We start from the raw sequence: 17,479 nt of genomic DNA on the forward strand, positions 1-17,479 counted from the left end.
ATGTATGGTCCAAGTCTTTGTATAAACTACTTTTTCTTGGAAGTAATCATTGCTTTTGCTACCACAGCTGCCAAGAATTAGCTTTTTCATGCTGGGGGGGGGGGCAGTGAATGTTGAAGATTCTTAAGCTTCTGGATTAAAATCCCTGATTTTAACTTGAAAGACATGACTGCTCATTTGGCTTTCATGTCAATCTCTTTTTCTAGTATTGTTGATGCTGCTGAAATTGTTCAAAGCAATTTTACATTCTGGGAGCCTCTGTTATATTGCATTTGGATGGCCACACTGCAACATTCTGAGCCTGAATTTTGCTAGTGTTCTTTCCTCCTGTTGTAATTTCAGCCAGGCTTCTGCTACAAGAGGGTTAGAGTTTTGCAATTCCCCACTCATGTTTGCTCCATAAGAACCTAAATTTAACTTTGAGGTTTGATTGAATTTTTCCTCACTTTAAGGTTGTTGTTTTTTAAAGGAAATTGCAACTGTTTAAGATTAAAGAGAACTGTTCAAACACCAGCTAAAAAAATGACGAATACTGTTATCCAAAGTGTCATACTGAATGCATAAAGTCTTCAATATCTTCCTGGTCTCTTAGAAACAATGCATTAGGCACAGCTTTGGTACCAAGCAGGCCAGTATTGATCAGTCTTCCTTTGATGATGAGCTTGCTTCAGACTTATAAGCAACCATTTTTTCACTTTCTTAGAAAATAACAAATACACTGCAAATACTGAAAATAAGGTAGCTTCTACAATTTTTTCCTAAATAAAATTACTTAAGTACAGTGGTGCTGATCACCATTCTCTGAATAGCTTTGTTAACTCACCACATTAGAGTATACCCTCCCACAGTAGGAAAGAAACATCAGCAGGGAGTCTCACATCCCACCTCAACAATCATGTCTAGTCTGCACTGTGCAGTCATATTAATTTGCTCAGCTCAGAACAATATTAATATTTTCTTCAGCTTTTCTGTAGATAGGACAGAGATCAGTGATAAGTTCGGTTTTATTTCACATGCATTGTAGAAAAGGCACAAAAATGTCAAAATGCTCAAACAAACATCAACTGGATTCTCTCTCTAAAATGGATGGATTTAGCTTGTTCTTTAATGCAAAGAAACAAAATCCATGAAGCTACTTGTTCTTGTCAATGTTACAGTGGCAAAACAGCACTTCTCATTATGAAAGTGCTACCACAGTTGTTCACAGTGCACAGAGCATTTCCTTCTCTGAGTACAAAGTATACTAGCAGCTGCCCCATGTCAGTCTCGCCACATGATCAGTTTTCTGCTTGGAAGGCTTTATGAATCCCAAGAGTTCCAGTTCTGAGACTGCTCTAATGAAACGAGCACTTGGGGAGTGGCAGTCAAGGAAAAATACATTTCACTCTACCAAAGGGGACATTCACAGATGGGCTAAACATACAGAACTATATATTTTTTGCTAATAGGATAAGTATTCTGCATAGTTCACTGAAGCACTGCTTTCACATGCTTACAAATCACTCATATACACACACATTAGGGGCAGCTGTAAAACTTTCAGCTGTGTGTACACTCTTCATCTAACACATGATATGGCTCATATAATAACATGGAACAAATTTAGTCTAGGTGAGACATCTGCCTCAAAGATCAGGGTGAATGTATTCTCTACCCAAGGTATGGCTTCTTTTTCTAAAGACTAGGATATGCTGATGTTCTTCCAAAGACTTGTTATAAATTAACTTGTCACCTAAACACATCTAAGGTCTGTCCTAAACTGCACAGCTCTGTCATAAGTGTTTTACAGCACAACCCTCTGCATGCAGAAATAAATCTCTTGTTCCACGAGGGCTTATCTCAACATATGCATAGAACCACAGCTTTTCACTGCAATCTTATACATGTCATCTCAGAAGTTTCATGGGTCTTGTTCCAGATTAGTCAGTACAGGACCAACTCCAGACTCACTAAAATTTGATGGAGCTTAAACATACTGGGTGGTGTTCAATTATGTTTTACTCAGTGTAGACCCACTGAAATTAATGAACAATTACTAAGGTTAATTTAGTTCAATGGGTCTACTCTGAGTGAAACTTAGTTGCATACCACCCACTGTTACTTGTTATGTAAAATAATTGCATCCTTTATTCTCTGGAAATAACATCAACAGTCTTTACAAGGCAGGCATGCTGATAAACAATGTTTTATAGAACAACGGTGTCTGGGCACAGCACACACAACTTACACAGGGAGATTATCAGTCTAAATTAGATAAGTTCATTTTTCCTTTCTAATATCAGCCCTGTTTTAACGTGGATTGAAAAACATTCCAAAATGTTCTGCTAGACCGTTTTAGATTTGTTCAGGTTATTTGTAAGAAGATAATATTTTGGTTTGCTAGCTGGTGCTAAATCAGAAGAGAATCAGAAAAGGATACTGGATAGCATCATCTATCTGGTCCTTGACACTGGAATCTGGATTTTCTGCAGCAACTACAACTGTAGCAAAAGCCTAGAAGGAAACACCGTATTGATTTATACCATTTTTTGTAAATGTAATAAATGTCACAAATTAATATATACGCTGAAAGAGTTTGATATCGACATGCTAACAAAGCACAGAGGAGAAATAAGATCCTTGTAAACTGAGGGTTTAATCCAATGATAGCTTTGCACTAGCAAAGAGCACTTCCACTTACAACAAATTTTCACCAAAAAACAGCTGAAGACTTTGGGGGCCTCCTAAACAGTTTTGAATACAGCATGGAGAGTTGCAGTACTTAGGATCAGCACAAATGGCTTTTTGGTGGGGGGCAGGGGTGGTCTCAGCCAGTGGCCAACAAGTTTCTGTTCAGCTTGTTAGTAAAGACCATTTGTAGTGTTGCCAATGACCTCTCCTAGAATGCTGGAATTTTGCAGAAGGTACATGTGACACCTTGTTACTGCCACCTCCACATCAGTTTAATTTTGATTTCATATCCTGTTTTGGAGAGATCACTTAAACCACACAGGAGGTAGCAGCAACAAGACCCAACAAAAGCCTGATTAGCAGAAGACACTTCCTTTTTCCGCAGTCTCGGAGGATGACATGAGATGCAATTTTGCTTCCATGATTTGGGCTTTTGAAGAAAGGGGCAGCCACACCTAACTACTGTTTCTTGCAAAACAAAACAAAACAAAACAAAAACCCCAAAGATGACAAACAAGAAACAAGAAAGAAGTGAGTTCCCCTTCTTTCTCTCCCATCTTGGGCTTTTGCAGCGAGGCATGACTTACTTTCTGAAATAAATCCAATAAGTGGGAACAAAATCAGGACTGCTTTTGTCCACAGTGAAGGGGGAAGGAAGGAAAGGAGGCTTCTATCCTGAAAGCTGGACTTTGCAGAACGTGCAATCCATGCCTCACTAGTTGGGGGTTGAAGAATCAGTAGTGAGGAATGAGAGGTGCTTCCTTCAAATGTTGCTTGCATGACAGAAGCTGCTTCTTTCCATTCTCAGTGGAAGAAAAACAGGTTGGCTTTTACAATGCACCACCAGCACCCTGCTGCCATTTACTGAAAAACTGCAAGCAAGGGAATGGGATTACTTCTTTCCATTATGGGGAAGAAAAGGGGTGCTATTTCTCTCCCTGTTGGTTTGTGTAGAAAGCCATGGGAAGAAGGTGTAGGTGCTTTTGTGACAGCCCAGCTTGCAGAAGAGAGCACGCCTTTCACACTTAGAGAATAGGAGAGAAAAGGAGAGAAACTAATAAAAGCAAGGCTTGATGGGAACACTAGGATGCTTGTTCCTTGGGGACCCTTGGCACTACCAAAGATGCAAGTGGTTCTACTGTATTTAACTCTGGTCCTAGTATAAGCTGGGAAGGCTATGTGGACTGATTTTGGGACCATGGAAAAATAAGAAGTAAGAGGACTCTCAGTGTTATACAGCAGCAATTTAGCTGTCAAAACAAGTGAAGCTTAGAAAGAAACAGCAGATTAAGTATTCAGCAAAGCACAGAAACAGTCAATCGATTCATGTTCACATACCTCTAACCAGTCAACAAGGTTAATTAATCTGCCACACTCCAAATGAAGCTTGTATGCTATACAGATATCGGGAGCCGCATTAGAAATGCATCCTGCATCAGTTTTCAAGGATTCATTCTAAAATTCATAGTGAGAATGAGAGTTATGCATGTACATTTCATTTATATGCTAATAACGCCATCATCCCAGACCCACCAAGCAAATGTTATGCTAAGCCACTTCCCAACCTCTGGACATCACAATCATAACGTATGCCACTATTTCAGAAAGCTGTTAACTTCATCCAGCCTTCTGAAATATTAATCTACTCATCTTTGCTCTTACACCAGGCACAGTAGCTGCAAGTGCAGTATGTAGCCGACACAGTTCACTTTTTTCTCAGCTCAGCCCTGGATTTTCCTTAGGGCAACTGTGATGAAGAGTAAATAGGGTCATTTGTGCCTGGTAGCAGCAGTCAGGAAAATGGAGCTATTGGGAAGGGCAAGAGTCATGGCAACAGGTGCTAGGGAAAGGTTGCTAAGGAGGAGAAGGCAGTTAGGAAAAGGTCAGCTGGGAGAGAAGAGGGTTAGGGAGGATCCAAGCACAAAGGAAAAGCTTTTCTTTCTTAGCTGACAGAGTGGTTTTGAAAACCACCTGATCATTCAAGAGGGCTGCAAGATGGGAGTGAGGGCCCTATTACTTGAAAGTCTAGTGCAACCAACAGCTGCAGTAGATTGTTCTTCTTGACATGAGACACAGCACACACAGCAAGACCCCAAAGAAGGGACATGACATTTTATACTGTCTATGGTTTAAACCCTTTTTTCACCTTGTGACTTATACCATTGTTCTTTTTTTGTTTTGTAAGATGCCCTGAGACATTTTGGTGAAGGGTAGATAATGAACTTAAAGACCTAGAACAGCCTGACAAAAGATTAAAGGAGGAACACCCGGGATGGTCAGAGAAGGGCTAGGTATGACAACGCTATGCACGAAGGCTAGGAAGGAGGCCGGCAGACGAACTGAACAAGACATCTAGTTTGGCCTCTAGCAGCATTCCAACCTGGGAGGAAACATAGTGGGAAATTCCACATATTGCTGTGCCTCTTACAGAATCAATGCGATGATAAAAATGTGCAGAAATCATCTCCAAGCATTCTTGTTTTTACTTAATTAGTTGTCTTTTATTTAATTCCATAAAATGTATGTACTACTTGACTGTAAAAAACAAAACCCTAAAAATAAGGCTAATCTAATACAAGCAACATTCTGCAGCCCCATTAATCCTCAAGACAAGGTCCTGCTGTAGACATTACTTATGACGCTGTCCTCTTGCACTCCAGGAGGAAAATTTTTGACTGTGAATTTAGACCTAGAATGAAAGGTGAGGTGAGGCGAGTCATTTTTGGTTGATAGCCCCTTAAAGGGGTAATGCAGGTTCACTGTGGTGGGTAAAGCTGGGGATTTGCCCAGTTGATGCTTTAGCCACACTTGTGGAAAGATGGAGAGATTAGCATAAACATGATCCTAACATTCTTCAAGGACTGGTACATAATATTACCAGGAGAAATGGTATCTATGTAATCAGTAATGTCTAGATTTTATACAGCCTACATCTTTTATAGTTATATTTATCAAGATAATTTTTTATCCTAGTTTTATAATTCATGAAAGAACAGAATGTACTGAATTCATACTATGAAAAGCTATTTTTTCTGTCAGAACACAATTAAATACTAGTAGTGCACTGGAATAACAGAGATTACTACTCATAGATACCCGAAACAGTTGCCCAAAGCACATAAGAAATTAATCAGATATGCCAGGCCAAAGACTTGGCTTTTTATCAAATATATTGGAACTTGAATTAAGCTTGTTTTTCCCATCTAAACTGTGTAACACTGCATAAAATGAGATAACTGATAAGATCAAATAAATAAAACAGGCACATACACAATTTACATTGTTTTCCCAACCTGGCTCTTGTCAATTTATATTCCACGACTTAACTCAATGCAGCAAATAAAAATAGGTTGATTTTTATAATATATCTTAAAAAAAGGAAATGCTATCTGCCTGCTAAAGTCTCCTCCTTTTTCTTTGTCAGCATGTGGATACTTTTATTAAGGAACTGATCAAAAGTGCTTCAGTGGAAGATCTGTCGTTGAAAAATTCAATAACAACAGGCAACAGGGAACGGATATTTTAGCAGGTAGTTAAATATATTGTATAGTTTTACCATTTTCAGTATCTCAGGAGGTTAAGAGAAAAATCTTGTGACAGGCTTGTCCATGGATCTTACAAAATCTAGGTTTTTATTAAATAAAAGCCATGGGAGTGATCATGGGACAGGATTACTCAATTCACAAAGTCAAAAAAATGATTCACAACTATTTAAGAACAGCCACCTTGTGATCGTTTTGCATGATCCAAACACAGTGCCATGATTTTCAAATGATTACATTATGGAACACACTCCACGACCCATAACAGATTCTAAATACCATTTAGCAACATTTCAAGCAATAAGATGCTGTGGGGGCTCATCATGTTGAACCCAATGAGGGAAGCCGGGGAGGACAGCATTAAACATAGTTAGGGATCGCCAAGTACAAGGAGGGTGTGGGCACATTGCTTAGCCGCCCATTTCTTACCTTCAGGTAGAAATATGGATTGTTGAGAGCAGTGTGAAGAGCAACACGTGGGGCAGCATTCAAATGTTCACGGAGGGTATTAGCTGCGCTGAAATACATCACCTCATGCAATGTCTGCATCTCTGCAGGCGCAAGGTAATTTCTGAAAAACCACCAATGAATAAAGGGCAGGAGAGAGACTAGTATTACACATGGATTTCTTTCTTAATTCCTACTACGATCACAGTGTTCATCAACCAACAAGCATATACATTTTGCAATGAACTCTGATACTATGTAGACAAATGGCTAGATGCCATAAACCGAAATTATTGGGGGCTTTTCATTGTAATTTTGGCAATGAAAAGTTCTGACTCTTTTTCGCAAGTTGCTACAAACAATCTGCACACACCACTGGCAATCTCACTTTATGGAAATGACCAGCAATTGAAGAACTACTAAAGCCATCAACTGTTACCAACAACATTTACCACATTTTGTCCCATTTTCAGATTCCTCCCAAATGTGATCTGTGCAGATTTAACTCCTCTACATATTTGCAGCAGTTGTAAAACGCACCTCAGTAGCTTTTAAAAAACGCGACTTGGGTCCAATATCAGTTTGCTAATGTGTGCCCTATCAAATATAGGAGGATGGAAAGTCTCCTAGTCTGTAGTGAGACGTTACTTAACAACTTCTCTGCCTGTTTTCTTTTTCTTCTGTATTTCAATCTTTCCTTTTGAGAGAGCTACTTAACACAACATTCTGTAGGTGATTTCCTTATTAAAGCTGTATTTCAATCTTAGTTGAATTTCCATGAACCAAAGTGAAACTGAAAAACATCCAAAGCAAATAAAAACCCTGATTTATTGAATAAGCCATGTTTATAAACTATTCAGCCACAACCCCCATACTTAATGCTACTGCACTCCACAGCTGTCTTATTATAGACACCCATCAGTTATCATCATGTGCTACTCCCTCCTTTTGCCCTTGACCCTCCATCCTGCCAGACTGCTATTTAGTTGACAACATTCTTTGTTCCTGATGCAATGTTGGGCCAATTTCAAGTTCAAGTTAAGAGCACAATGTATTGGCATGAAACAGAGTGGTTTTCTGCAGATACTTTTTACCCAATTTTATCATTTCCAATCTGGGCTTAGTTCAGATTTGTTGGATTGGGAATGAACTTTGTGTGTGCACCTCCCTCCCCTCCTATTGCACAGGGATGAGGGAATGAGAGGAAGGAAGGTGTGCACATTTGTCTTGGTTGAACAAACCATGGTTCATCACAGCTGAACTGCGCCTTTGTCTACTGCTGAACTAAATTTGTTACGCAAAGTTGTACAACCAAGTCAGAAAGAAAGCAAAGCTAACCTTACAAGGCCATCTACAAAGTCAACCACTTCAAAACGAAGCATTTCAAATTTTGTTAGTTTCTTAAGCTTTCTTGATTCCTTCATCTCCAGTAGGGTCTAAAGCAAAACAAAAGAGGAATTTCCAAGTAATTATATTGAGTAAATCACTTGGCAATGCTAATGAGGTTATTAGATTTTTTTAAAATGAGAAAGAAAAAGCTTATTATTGTGGATTTCAGTGATAAATAATAAAGAGGATTAGCTTGATGACAAAATAGTATTGTGTTCCTTAACTAGTACAGTTGCACTTTTACAAGTATTAACAACTATCATGTAAGTGAAATTTTATTGGACTAGAACTAACAGTTTCCACAAATTCATGACCACCTGATACAGAAATTCCAGGTAATTCTTTCCTTCTAAAATTCATCAGTTGTGATTCTATTACAGCAAAGAGCAAGAATAATATACTAATCCAAGCAAGCAAGTAAGTGAAACTCTTGGGTTTTCTTAAAATCTGCTTTACACTTCAACCCTGATTTGCAGCTAGATTGACCAATCAAGCTGAGCCAAAGGGCTAGCTCTTCATGGCAGATCCTCAATTACTCAGGATCTGAGGTTACTGCCAGTGCTTATGTGACTGCTACATCTTTGTAGCAAGATTTTTTCCATCAATTCCTTCCTTCCCAATGAATATGTAGTACCACATGCTTGAACAATGGAGATTGTTTATGTTGACGGGCCTCTCTCTGACTAGGTATTTCCTTTGAATTATACTTTTCATCCAAGGAACTCAGCACATGGTTCCATGCTACTATGTCCTTACAACTAATCTGCAAAGTTGATTGGGCTGAGAAGTAGTGACTGGCCCAAGGTCAGCTATTGCTATGATGTGAAGGAAGAGCCATAAATTGCTGCCTCTTACTGGTATAACTTCAGATCATTCACTTTTGAAGAAAAAAACCCGAGCCCTGGAGCACCTTGAGATTAAAACTTACCAATAATGCAAAATTCAATTAGTACCTGTGATACTTTGCACAGGGGAGAGTAAAACATTTGTGCCAAGCAAAACCCAACTCCTGCTCTCGGGATTAATCAAATCATATTATCATCCACTTCTGCACAAGTTGTAACATCTGGGTGTTCAGAGAATTCAGTATATTTTGACAAGAATGGACATGGTAAAGAGCAGACCAAGAAGGAAAACACTGGGTTGGGGAGGACCCTGTCCCTTCGCTACATTGGACTGTGTCAGAATTTCAAGATCACACTGTATTGAAGCTGAAACTGCTCTCTTTATCTGGTTTGTATTCCAAAGGTGCTTAAAATACGGCCATCAGTCTAGCTAATAATATTTTCATTCCTAGGTAGTCTGACCTTTTGCAGGTGATAAAGATCTGTCTTCTTCTGAAGTTCTTGTAGTGAGGAGATGGGCTCCTCTTGACCACCATTGGCTTCTGCTATCAGAATAAGAACAGGGGTCAGTCAGTCAGAAAACTGTGTGGGCTATGTGAACTGCTACTGCCTGTCCATGGAAGGAAGAGAAAGGTGCAAACAGTTAAGTGGAAAACAGATGAGAATATGTTTTTGAGAAATTTGCAATCCCCTTCTCTCCCTGCCCCCATCAATTTCCTGCATTCAAACAGGACAGCTTAAGAACTTCCTATTCAAAGAAGAATAAGAGATAAGATGCATCAAGACTGAAATCCCTGTGCACCACTTAATCCCATATTAAATCTTATTGGGCACATTCGCGGAAACTAAACTGCTCTGTTCCACTGCCTTCCAGAGCTTTCGTTTATTGTTAAACACACACATGTATACTTTTAGGAGCTGTATTCAATTAAGTCATCTGCAGAGTAGACCCACTGATATTAATGGCTGCAACTGATTTAGCTACACTAATCTCAGTGGGTCTACTCTTAGCATAACTTAGCTGGATACAACGTTTTGAATCTCACTCCGCTCCACTGCCCCTATGTAAAATATTTAGAAAGAAAAGAGGCTTATTTTCTACTGCCTCAAGCACCAAAGATTTATGGAATTAAAAGTACACAAAAATAAAGCACAGAGCTCAACTACAGCTTTCTGATTCATATTTGGATAATTTCCACCTATTCCTATTGACGGCACGCATAAGATGGTTCTCAAAATCTTCACATATTCCTATATTTGCAATTCTATTCTCACATCTATTGAGCCCTTGATTATGAGGTTTCAGCATTAAGCTCTTAAATTAAATTAAGCTCCTTAAATTAAGATTTAAAGCTCATGTTTGCCAATTGCCTAATACATGTAGTCTTCGCACAAAACTTCTATTTCTTACAAATCAAAATAATCCTCGCCTCTGTTTATGTATTTCCCTTTGATGAGCTTACAGGTGGAAAAGAGTCACTGGTTGATTTTGGACTTCAAGTTGGCAGAGTGGAAAACGATGGGTGAATTTGCAGGCAAAGGAAGGGTTACTCACACCTTTTCAACTGCTGATTCTCTCCCCCAAGTTAGCATAATGAGGAAAAAGTGAGTTTGGGACCCTCACGCTTGCCTTGTAATTAGTGCCTTGCACAATTCCCCTACATTTCTCTCAGAGTCAGAAAGAAATGCTCTCATTCACTTTCTGATCTAGCATTCATATTTCTGTCTTGTACATAGTTTGAGGTTTTATAAGCAACATGTGTTGAACTGATCAGCATCAGAAAGAAATTTGTTCACAATGAAGCCAAAGGTTATTGTACTTCTTCCAAATGCAGCGTATTAAATATCTGGGGTCTTTTTTCAGAACATCGAAAACAGCAAATAATGCTTCCAAGGATAATACATTTTAATAACATCTGCAGACTGCTAATTTTAAGCAGTCTTGCTAGCCCCTATTTGTATCTTGCCTTTCCTCTGAGGAACTCAGTGGCATACATAGTTCTCCCTCAAGCCTGTGAGGTAGTTTAGGCTGAGAAAGAGTGACTGGACCAAGGTCTTTGTGAGCTTCACGGCTGGGTGAAAATTTGAACCCAGGTCTCCCAAGTTCTAATCTGACAATAACCACTTCACCACACAACTCTCATTTAAAGAAGAGCTATAAACACTTTGAGGATACTGAGGTGAACCGATTCAGTCAGCAGCTGAATTGTGGTGTGCTTACTCCAACTAAGTCATATTCCAAGGAGGCCCACTGAAAACCATGAACAGAAGTAACCAAACTCCATTGATTTCAAGGTGTCCTCTTTAAGTATTAAGAGTGGGTTGGCTACAACCTACACTGGACAGTTAGAGTAAACATTACTGAAGTTAAAGTTCTCTTTATTCAAGTGGTATCATTTAAGAAATGTATAAAATCTTTTGCTAAGGAACGGGCCAGAAATCCAAAGATAAGCCTGTATTTGGCCATTTTTGTTACTGTGGTTATCAATGTGGGTAGGCAGACAAGCAAAACCTTTGTAAATGGGCATAGGTCAAAAACCACATAAATGAAACCACTGCTTCGTAAACACCGGATTCATTTTTTTATTCAGCAACAGTTATGGAGTAGGTGGCCAAATGCAGGGGCAGTGCAAGGCCTGAAAACTAACATTTCTCCTATTTAGTTTAAGCCGTGTACGATAAGGACAGATCTAATTGGAGTAATGCTCAGCAAAAGACAGTCTGCCTTATCTTAACAAGCAGTGCTGGTCTGTGGTATTATCATAGGCTGTCTGTCTAGAAATCGTGTAGTACAGTAAAATAAATTAGGCTACCCCTATGAAGAAAAAGGACAATGACAATGACCTGTTGCTGCAGGTCTGCATGTTAGCTGTACACAAAAAAACACCCAGAGCCACTTTCTTATTTGCATTACTACTTCAGGAATTCATTTTCTAAAATTAAACAGGCCTGCTGCTGACTTATTTCAGACAAGTCGGGAAGCCTACAGACTTCATGACTATCGACTTTCCTCATCTGCTGTAACTGTGACAAACATTTCAATAATTCTCTTGTCTGCCAATAATTTCTTCTTATAACAGTGCCCAGTATACTGAAGCTATTTTCCAAGTTTTCAGTGAGAATGGTGACTGATGCTGGGAATGGACTTTAAATTTCTAACACAAACTGGTACAAAAATACCTTCAAGATTCCTAAATTGGTCCAGGTACTGCTTCAGTTTCTCTGAAGGGATTTTAAGATGTTCTGAAGGAGAAGAAGTAATAATCTCCACACATTTTTCAAGAATCACCACCAACTCATCCTTGGCCATCATCCTGAAAAAACAGCCCAACAATGTTAGTAACTTATTATAGACACAGTAAACTGCTTGAAGCATTTAGCAGAATGCCTGGTCTTTTGTCTAGCATTTTTGCAAAAGCATGGAAAACTCATAATGGTTTTCAAGCTACCAGTTTTATTGTTTAAGAATGTGGACTATTAAGAAACAAAGTTAAAACCATTTAAGTATCTGGGCTGTATTCAATGCTGCTGTTCCATTTGCATGAGAGACTTCTGTTTGTGCAATAGAATTCCTTCTTCCTCTCCTGTGGAGCCTCAAAATCTGTTCCAGAGGGTGCAGATTTTGGGGGCCCACAGGGAGAGGAGAGAAAAGGAACATCCTGTTGTGAGAGTGGAATGTCATTTGTTGAGCATTGGCTATAACCCACTATTCCCTACTTGGCTAGTTACAAAACTGTGCACTATATATGATGCAACTCTAAGAGCTCACAGATACGCTTAACTTAGCCATTACTTAGTTCCTAGTGATTTCAAAGGTAACTACATTCAATTAACTTAATCTGGATTCCACTCTTTATAATCTACAAATCTCAAATAGTTTTATTCTGAATCTTCTCCATTAGTAAAAATCTCTTCATTCAAACTCAAGATATTTCAACACAGCACATTCAGGGCTACTGTCAGAACATTGTGAAGATGGGAAATTACACAGAAATGTCACCTGGGATAGCTAGGTGCAATGAAAGCCCTGATGGGTAGGCTCACAGCAAAAACTTCTAAATCAAAACCATACAGCTATAGATGTCAAAATCCTGACATCTATAGCTGAAAGTACGTATATACATAATGCACACACCAATGACAGCCAGAATGATGTAGTGAGAATAGAGTGTCAGGCTTGAAACAGGATGCTCTGGGTTCAAAATCTCAGTATCTTAATCCAATTACTCATTTTTACTTGCTTCCCTGCCTTGTTCACATAATAAAATGGGGGAGGGAGCCATATTTGTTTTCCCAAAATCCTTGGAGAAAACGGGTGGGGATGAAATGTAATAGGATACAGTGAACAGAACTAAGAGCTCAATGGTTTTCCTCACAGCGTTACTAAGCATGAATGAAAAATTAGAGTTTGGCTCTGTATCCCTGCTGGCAACCCCACTATAAAGGATAGAAATGTAAATTAAAAACATCCACTTTATCAAAGAGAAACAATGCGGTCAGTTACAAAAAAGCTTCCTGTTTGGCAACATTCTTGAGTTCTTCTTGAATAGCAGATGGAGGCATTTAAAATATCTAAAACACAAGAAGAAAATGGAAAGAAGGCTACCTCACCAGCTGAATAGCTGACTCATATTCTTCTGTTTCCCACACTTTCTTTTCCAAACATGTGCAATATAACTCTCTGATCTGTTAAATAGAAGAGAACATTTTACAAGCACGGAATAAACTAAATTTAGCATTTAAAAAAATCTAAAACACAAAGGGCTAAGTTGTCACCGTTTTCATGAAAAGCTGGAAGTCCTCAGGACTCACTGACCTCAAATGTGGATGACTCAACACCATTCAGATCTTTAAAACGGGGTAGGGGGCACTGGTGGAGGAAGAGGAGTGCGGGGGGAGCGCACCACCCCCGGCAGCATGATCCTGGCAGCGTGCCATCGCGGCTGCCCCCCCTGCCTGCACTGGCCACCACGCCCCCTCAGGCAGAGTGCCACGCCCCCAGGATGTGCACCACACCCCCAAGACGTGTGTCAGCCCCGCCCCTGCCTGCTCTCTGCCCCCCCCACCCGGTGCCAGAGTATGAAGCTCCACCACTGGCAGGGGGAGTGTTTGTAGCCCAAGACCCAGATTACAAAGAAAACCAATTCAGGTGAAAATGATGGTAAGGAAAAGGAAAATGACGAATATCATACCCTCAAAAATCCTGGGAGTGCAAATCAGGACATGACCTCCCTTCTGCCACACCATTCTGCTGGCCTCCCCCCCCCCCCGCTGCCCCCGCACCATTCCGCCCCTGCCTGCCTGTATGCACCACTGCTGCTTTCCCCTCCACATCATTCCACCGCCCTTACACACTTCCGCCTCTGCCTCCCCACCGCATCTTGCCAACAGCAGCCCTTTACCCACCACTGCCCACTGCCACACACATTCACACTTCCGGAAGCAGTGCCAGAGGAATAGGAGAATGCGGCACTGGCTTCCAGAAGTATATTGGTGGCTGTGGCAGCAACGGTGGTGAGAACCAAAATGGGACTTCGGGACTGGCATCAGAAGCCAAGTGGCTTCTGTAAATCTAGGGTGTCCTGCCCCAAATAGGACACTTGTGTGATATGGGATATGCATAGATCTACGCTACAGACTTAAGCTACTTTAACTGTGCCTTGGGAAATGTATCTTTTATTATTTCCCAGCCCTTTAACTAGAGTGCAGTTTCAATAATAATAAAATAATAAAATAAATAAATAAATAAGTAATAATAATAATTTATTATTTATACACCCCCATCTGGCTGGGCTTCCCCAGCCACTCTGGGCGGCTTCCAACAAAATATTAAAATACAATAGTCTGTTAAACATTAAAAGCTTCCCTAAACAGGGCTGCCTCCAGATGTCTTCTAACAGTCTGGTAGTTGTTGTTTTCTTTGACATGTGATGGGAGAGCGTTCCACAGGGCAGGTGCCACTACTGAGAAGGCCCTCTGCCTGGTTCCCTGTAACTTGGCTTCTCGCAGCGAGGGAACCGCCAGAAGGCCTTCAGCACTGGACCTCAGGGTCCGGGCAGAATGATGGAGGTGGAGATGCTCCTTCAAGTACTGTTCTGACTTCCAGAAGGATGCCAAAGCAATTAGATGGCTCCAAATCTTTGATCCTCCAGAGTTACTCAGAACAGAACTCCATGAACTGAATGCTTTCCTGCATGGGTGATGATTTTTGCTAAATCTCCCCTCTCTGAAAATCTGCTTGAGACACTTGGGAGATCATCTTGAACAGTTTAGGAGGTAGCTCTGGGGGACAGGAGGTAGGAGAAAAGATAAGCAGAAGTCACCTCTTCCTCCCACCATATAAGTATCCAGTTCACAGAGGACTCTGCAGGTACAGCTGGAGCCTTTCCATTTGTGGCCAGCAGGTTAAGATGCAACCCAATATAACTAGGCCCAAAAAACCTAAGTGTTTGCTTCAGAGTGAAGAAGACACTGAGATGAATGTACATGCACAGATACTGGGTGATACTAACAGTAAAAAGAAAGAAAAATGAACTCAATAGTGCTTGGGCTCTATTGCAGAGATAGTGAAGCAGCAGGACTGCAAAATGAATTCAAACTCCTCAAGATGTGAAAACATGAAGCAGAAAAGATTTGTACATACTTGTTTGCCTAATGGATACTTGGGAAGAGAAGATGTGAAAGCATGAAGACAACACAGAATTGGAAAATAATTTTCATGGTAAGTATGTAGGTCTTGCAGCAATTCTTGTGTTGTTTCCTAAATCGATAAAGGAAAATGTCTGATTAGCCTACTACTTGCTACAGCAAGCAACTGGGAGCCTATAGTTCAACTGTACAAGTTATAGCACAATTTGATACATGTCTACTGAAAATTCAATGAAATTTACTCCCAGGTAAGTGTGTATAGGGTTACAGTCTTAGGAGTTGTGCTGGAATGCCAATAATCAGGGTTGTTTTTTTTAAAGTTTCTTGTCCTCAAGAAAATAATCTTGAAAATGTCCACCCACCCTATTGCTGATTGGATCAAAGTAAGATAAAGTTTGTTCCCTAAGCCTGAAAAGAAAAGACCATCATCTACATTTAAACACAGACTCAGCCTAGCATTTTCAATCTACTAAAAAACAAACAAACCTCAAAACCCCCACCTTACAAACTGTTTTTACTTCTGATGCATGCCTTTTTATTCTGATAATGGTTTATAAATATTAACTTGTTGCACAGAAAGGGTTGGGGGAGAAAGCTGGCTGAAACATCTTTCATACGGACCACCATCACAAATATTTTGTGTATTCAATACCAAATTAATTCAAAATAATTATTCTGTAGTGACAAATCAGGAAAAGGTTGCTTTAATACCTATGAAGAAGAGACACACAAAGTAGAAAGAACTGCTATTTATATTCCGCAAATGGAGTATTCATACGTGCTAGCTAGCTTAAAATGAACAAATAATAGTAACCATCTGTAACAGAAGTAAAGCTACTGTGCAGGCAGGAGAAAGACTGGCTCTAGGGTGAAAGTGAGAGGTGCTTCCTAGACCAATCCCTGGGCAATCTTTCTTCAAAGAATCTGCCTCCTAGTGGTTGTAAACCCACAATATGCAGGGCAGTGGGTGGCAACTATCAGAGAGAAAGCAATGACCTTTTCTATTCTCCCCATTTTACTACTATTATTTTACACCAATTTGGTATAGAGGTGAATAACAGACTCTCTTCCCTTAAAAGAAATCCACTACTGTGGCAGAAAATAAAGAGTCTTCAATAAAGCAACTACTTCTTAAACAGTGAATCTTCAAAATTATATGAGCAACTTAAACGTTTAATGGTTTGGATTGAGACTTAACTATACCTAGGAGCAGACCCATTGAAATCAATGTGTCTTAAATTAGTTGTGACTAAAGATCTCCTGTAGGAAGTTCATTTGTGTTTGAGATTGCCTTACAACTCCAACAAGCTGTGCCCGTGTGTGTCTGAAGCTGAAACTTCTTATCTCTTGGCTAAAATGAACCTCATTGTTCTACCTATAAAAGCCAACAAATAAAACTATGTGTGTATGTAGTCAAACACTAAATGTCTGCCTTCAAATAGGGAATAGCAGACTACATAAATTTCTGGCAAAGACTGAAATCTTAGTGCCATAACAAAGCCTGACAAATTTTCTTATAATTTACAGATGGAAGTCAGTATTTTGAGAAGTTACTCCATTTGTTCTATTCTAGCAGAATTATTTGATCTGAGATTATATCTTCCTATCACACAAAATTTACTTTAGAGATCTTCAGCCCCTTACAGATATACAGAGGAAATCCATTTGTGTGCCAGTTCTGCTAAATTTATTGGATGCATCTGACAGATAATTTTGTGCTATGGCCTTCTATTTGATGATATTGGGTTGTTTTTGGCAGGTTTTTCTATTAAGTTCAACTGTTGTTATAACTTTGAAATAAAGTCTGACAATTCCCAAAGGAGGAAGATTTATTTTCAGTTTTATGAAAGCCTTATCTAAGCTGGAAAGATGCAGCACTGAATCACTGGTGCTTTCACTGCCCTTGTTTGCCACTCTGTCTCTCATTTGATGAATGAT

The 17,479-nt window shown here is 39.7% G+C and overlaps 1 protein-coding gene across 4 annotated transcripts in view; it reads right to left on the reverse strand.

The window, feature by feature from the left end:
- Nucleotides 1-990: 990 nt before the first annotated feature.
- ORC3 (origin recognition complex subunit 3) overlaps nucleotides 991-17,479 on the reverse strand; it is a 36,220-nt gene continuing 19,731 nt past the window's right edge. For 3 of the 4 annotated variants that reach the window (XM_081905557.1, XM_081905560.1, XM_081905559.1), the window contains 9 exons: nucleotides 15,537-15,653; nucleotides 13,500-13,579; nucleotides 12,074-12,207; nucleotides 9,356-9,438; nucleotides 7,998-8,095; nucleotides 6,642-6,783; nucleotides 4,009-4,125; nucleotides 2,420-2,493; nucleotides 991-1,349 (listed from right to left, as the gene is read on the reverse strand). In XM_081905557.1, the coding sequence (XP_081761683.1) occupies nucleotides 1,244-1,349; nucleotides 2,420-2,493; nucleotides 4,009-4,125; nucleotides 6,642-6,783; nucleotides 7,998-8,095; nucleotides 9,356-9,438; nucleotides 12,074-12,207; nucleotides 13,500-13,579; nucleotides 15,537-15,653 (951 nt within the window). In that variant the 3' untranslated portion in view covers nucleotides 991-1,243. The remainder of the gene's footprint in view (nucleotides 1,350-2,419; nucleotides 2,494-4,008; nucleotides 4,126-6,641; nucleotides 6,784-7,997; nucleotides 8,096-9,355; nucleotides 9,439-12,073; nucleotides 12,208-13,499; nucleotides 13,580-15,536; nucleotides 15,654-17,479) is intronic. The other variant, XM_081905558.1, reaches the window with a different exon arrangement.

Source organism: Podarcis melisellensis (assembly GCF_964234715.1).
Source record: "Podarcis melisellensis genome assembly, chromosome: 3".
NCBI classification, from domain to species: Eukaryota; Metazoa; Chordata; class Lepidosauria; order Squamata; family Lacertidae; genus Podarcis; species Podarcis melisellensis.